This window comes from Temnothorax curvispinosus, unplaced genomic scaffold (genome assembly GCF_003070985.1).
Source record: "Temnothorax curvispinosus isolate PA1 unplaced genomic scaffold, ASM307098v1 QBEX01012574.1, whole genome shotgun sequence".
Classification (NCBI taxonomy): domain Eukaryota; kingdom Metazoa; phylum Arthropoda; class Insecta; order Hymenoptera; family Formicidae; genus Temnothorax; species Temnothorax curvispinosus.
Window position 1 is genome coordinate 1 of NW_020222354.1, and position 5,192 is coordinate 5,192.

At 56.8% G+C, this 5,192-nt stretch overlaps 1 protein-coding gene across 1 annotated transcript; it reads left to right on the forward strand.

Annotated features, from left to right (window-relative positions):
- Positions 1–166: 166 nt before the first annotated feature.
- LOC112462613 lies at positions 167–4,675 on the forward strand (the record flags this gene model as incomplete). Its single annotated transcript, XM_025028497.1, has 1 exon — positions 167–4,675. A coding segment is annotated over one exon (4,509 nt), but the record flags the coding sequence as incomplete, so codon positions are not given.
- Between the last annotated feature and the right edge of the window lie 517 nt (positions 4,676–5,192).

Below are 5,192 nucleotides of genomic sequence, written 5' to 3' on the forward strand. Positions count from 1 at the left end.
ATATCACCGTGAAACGGGCGCGCCATTCGGAGGCGCGCCGGCACAGCCCTCGGGTCAGACCTCGGTGGTCAAGTTGCCTAAGATCCCGCTACCGTAGTTTTCCGGCGACCTTACGTTGTGGCCTTCCTTCATCGCGTTGTTCAACGCATCGATACACAACCAGCAGATTTCCGCGATAGAGAAATACCAGTATCTGCTGGCTTCACTCAAAGAGGAACCACTCAACGTGGTGAAAAATCTGCCGTTTTCCGATGAGTACTATCTGATCGCTTACGACTCGCTGGTCGATCGATACCGGAATAAGAGAAGGTTAGCGGACCATCACTTGAATTCAATAATCGAGGCAAAGCCATTGAAGGCGGACACGGCCGAGGCTCTTCACCACTTATTAGATACGTTTACCGAGAACACGCGCGCGCTCGCATTGATGAAGTTCCCTACCGATTCATGGGACTTTATTCTACTGAAGTTTTGGTTAGACAAGCTTCCTCGTTCCCTTCGGGAAAAATTCGAGTCGGCTCACCGGGCTGAGGAGATACCGCGATATACACAACTCACGAAATTTCTAGCGGAGCATTGTCGGGTTCTCGAGGCCGTCTCGGGCCCGTCCTCCAAAACCAAGTCCACACCGGTCTCTTCGTTCGTGACTAACGCGGCCGATTGCCCCGTTTGTAAGGAGTCTCACTACGTGTCGAAGTGCTCCCAGTTTTTAAAACTCTCGCCGAGGGAGAGGCAGGCTAAGGCTCGAGACTTGAGATTGTGCCTCAACTGCCTGCGCTCGGGGCATGGCATGAAAGACTGTCCGTCCGCGTGGGCATGTCGGTCCTGCGGCACAAAGCATCAAACGCTTCTGCATTACGAGCAGAGCTCTAATATTACCCCTAAGCCCGAACCCATTAGCGCGACTCCTGCCGAACCGGACGCCGTACCCGCTCCTCAGTCGGAGGATGCGCCGATTGTAACAATGACTAGCCGGGCCAATAGAATCGTCCTCCTGTCCACCGTACGAGCCAAGGCGATAGACGCGCGTGGCCATGCGTTCCCCGTACGCATATTGCTGGACAGCGCGAGTCAGGCCAACTTTATTACCGAGAGCTGCCTCCGGAAGGGCGGCTTTCGTCGCACCAAACACAGTGCAACCGTGTTGGCGATAAACGAAGCCAGGGCGGCCACGACGAGGGGCCTCACCTCCCTCGTGATCCGCGCGCGCGGTCGCGACGACACTCGGTTCTCGATAGAGGCTACGGTCCTCTCGCGCATTACCTCGCCGCTGCCTAATGACAAGGTGGAGGTCCAGCCGTGGAAACACTTAAAGGGATTGCCGCTCGCGGATCCCGAATATTTCGTGCCCGGCGGTGTTGACATCCTCCTGGGGGCGGACTCGTTTGTGTCGGTGCTACGGGAGGGCCGTCGTAAGGGGGAAAGGGGAGAGCCCGACGCCTTCAATTCAGTCTTCGGATGGGTTCTGACGGGCGCGGTATCCCCATCAGTCCAGGCAGCGCCCCTGAGGTCATTCGCGACTACGCTCGAGTCGATCGCGACATCGGTGGGTCGCTTTTGGCAATTGGAGGAGGTGCCGGAGGACGCTTCTTGTTCGGACGAGGATCGACGCTGCAAAGAAATCTTCGCCAAGACCACGTATCGTGACCCCTCGGGTCGTTTCGTGGTCTCGTACCCGTTCGTGTCGGATCCTCCTACATTCGTCGGCTCGCGCTCCATTGCGGTTAGTCGTCTCCGCGCACTAGAACGTCGATTTAAATCTGATCCGGAGTTCAGAGCTGGTTACAATAGTTTCATGCGGGACTATCTCGATAGCGGACACATGGAGGTAATTCGCAATCCATTCCCGTCGGATGGCCACATTTATTATCTACCGCACCACGGTGTGTATAAACTCGATAGCACTACCACTAAGTTGCGGGTAGTGTTCAACGCGTCCTCGCGAGGCCCGGACGGTCTGTCGATCAACGACACCCTGCTCAGCGGTCCGAAGCTGCAGCAGGACCTGCTCGCCATTCTGCTTCGGTTCCGCGCCGAAGCGATCGCTCTAACCGCGGACGTGAAGCAGATGTTTCGCCAGATTTGGATAAGCCCGGAGCAATGCAACTACCAACGTATCGTCTGGCGCTTCTCGGAGTCGGACCCCATCCTCGACTATCTCCTCAAAACAGTTACATTCGGCTTTAGCGCCTCCCCGTTCTTTGCGATCTATTGTTTGCTCCAGTTAGCTCATCAATACCGCGAGAAATATCCTCTAGCGTTCGCGGCCCTACTCGAGGCGCTGTATGTGGATGACGTCGTGACAAGCGTTCGGACGGTGGAACAGGCTCGCGCACTCCGCGACCAATTGCTATCGCTTCTCCGAAGCGCCGGCTTCGAGCTTCGAAAGTGGTCGAGCAGCCATCCTGCCGCGCTGGAGGGCCTCGACCCGCAGTTATGTAGCCAATCGATGTTAGATTTCGAGTCAAGCGAGGATCAATCTCAGAAGATATTGGGCCTTCGGTGGCACTCACAATCTGACAGTTTCGGGTTTCAAGTCAACGCGTTGGATCGTGAGTGCACCAAACGCACTATACTGTCGGAAGTAGCGCGCATATTCGACCCCCTGGGTTTTCTGGCCCCACTCACCTTTACCGCGAAGTGCTTAATTCAGCGTCTGTGGACCCTCAAGTTAGATTGGGATGATGAGCCTCCGATGGACATTCGTCGCAGTTGGAGTCGTTTCCAGACGGAGCTCGGCGTATTATCTTCCCTTCGCGTTCCTCGCGCGTTTAACTCGTGCCATGTAGATCGCTGCGAACTCCACGGGTTCTGCGATGCCAGCGAGCTGGGGTACGGAGCCGTGATTTATCTGCGAATCGTTACGCGCGACGGCGTCGGGGTCCGATTACTGTGCGCCAAGTCTAAGGTCGCCCCGCTTCGCCCCCTCACCATTCCCCGTCTGGAACTCTGCGCGGCTCTGCTCTTGTCTAAATTAATCGCGTACGTCCGGCGCACCCTCCGCGGACACCTTGACATTGACGACGAGTATGCTTGGACGGATTCCGAGGTCGCCCGGGCCTGGATCCGCTCAGCACCACAACGGTGGAAGACCTTCGTTAGAAATCGCGTTGCCCTCATACAGGACAACGTGCCGGTATCAGCTTGGGGTCACGTCGACACGGAGTCCAATCCGGCGGATCACTGCTCCCGCGGGCTTTATCCTCGCGATCTGGTGGCCAGTTCGATGTGGTGGGCAGGCCCTAAGTGGCTTGTTCGCTTCGAACCCCGAGTTGAGCCTTCCCACGGTTCGGAAACCCCTCCGATCGAGGAGGAGAAAATCGTATCGCTCGTGGCGCTCGATCCGCCTGACGCGGTACATTCATTGCTCGAAAGATTCTCTCCAATCGAGAAAATTGGCCGAATTATAGCAAACATTCTCAGGTTTGTACATCACTTCCGTGCAAAATCTGCTCCTACGACTTTGGCCATAGATCAGCTCGAACTGCATTCCGCGTTACTACTCGTTGTGAAGAGTGTACAGGCGAATGCTTTCCGCGATGAGCTCGATCGTCTTCAAAGCGGGAGAAGACTCCCCAAGCCCTTTCGCAAACTCGCTCCCTTCCTTGATCCGGTGGGTATTCTCAGGGAGGGCGGCAGGCTTGCAAAATCCGGATTGACATTCGAGAACAAGCACCCTGCCTTACTGCCCTGTAAACATAGGCTCACGGATCTCGTTATCGAACACGTGCACCGCACGAACATGCACCCTGGTCGGCGCACGCTGCAATACCTGCTCACGCAACATTATTGGGTCCTCGGGGTGCATCGCGCTATACAACGCGTACTCTCGAGATGTCATCAATGTTTCCGCGTAAATCCACACACCTCTCAGCCCCTCATGGCGGAACTACCGGCCGATAGGGTCCGACGGGCCAAGCCATTTTCGATCAGCGGCGTTGATTTCGCGGGACCGTTCAACATAGTTACGCGACGAGCCCGGGGGGTCTCCTCCGTCAAAGTGTACGCGTGCCTTTTCGTATGCTTTTTGGTTAAGGCGGTGCACCTGGAAGCCGCCTTCTCGTTGTCCACCGACTCCTTCCTCGCTGCGCTGCGACGCTTTGTGGCCCGACGCGGACGCTGCTCGCTTCTCTACAGCGACTGCGGAACGAATTTTGTAGGGGCCGCGCGGGAACTAGAAAGCCGCATGAGCCTCGCAGCGGAGCGAGAGAAGATCAAGTGGTCCTTTAATCCTCCCTCCGCGCCCCACTTCGGGGGCCTCTGGGAGGCGGGAGTCAAGACCTTTAAAACCCACCTGCGGCGGACCGTGGGTGATCAAGTCCTCTCAATAGAGGAATTCACGACGGTCCTCGCGCAGGTCGAGGCCGTCTTGAATTCCAGACCCCTCTGCCCGATGAGCACCGACCCTGCCGACCTCGAAGTCCTATCGCCGGGTCACTTCCTCACGATGGAACCGCGCGTTTCCGTTCCCACTCAAGACGTGACCCCGTTACCGATGAATCGTCTGAGTCGGTGGCAACTCGTCCAACGAATACACCAGGACTTCTGGAAGCGTTGGCATCAGGAGTATCTCCATACGCTGCAACAGCGTCCCAAATGGTGGACCTCCGTCAACCCGCTCGGTGTCGGTGCGTTAGTCCTCCTCAAGGACGCCAACATGCCTCCTCTGCGTTAGAGGCGAGGACGAGTGGAGGCGCTGCATCCGGGCAGCGACGGCGTCCCGCGTGTCGCCACGGTGCGGGTGGCGGACCGCACGATCACGCGTCCCCTAGTGAAGCTGTGCCCCCTGCCGATGGGCCCTGCTCCACAGGCGACCGATTCAAATTGACAGTAAAATACAACTCGTTGTATTTTGGTGGGCGGTATGTTTGGCGCTCACCAAACTGTAGATAGATGCATGTATCATACTTAATTGTTTAGTCTTGTTACTCGTTGTACATAGTATTCTTGCGTACCTAGTCTTAAGTATTTCGGTGACTCGCGCGAAACGTCGGCGGATCGCGATCAACGCGGAATCGATAATTGCGCGACTCACCAATCGGTGCTGCCCTCGCTCACCCCACGAGGGCACCCGCCTGAAGAACAAGTACTCGCTCGCGACACTGTTCCAGCGCCGCGAGCTCTCGGCACTCATCGTTACGACGTCTCGGAGCACAGAGAGATTAACGGAGCACAGAGAGATTATCGGAGCA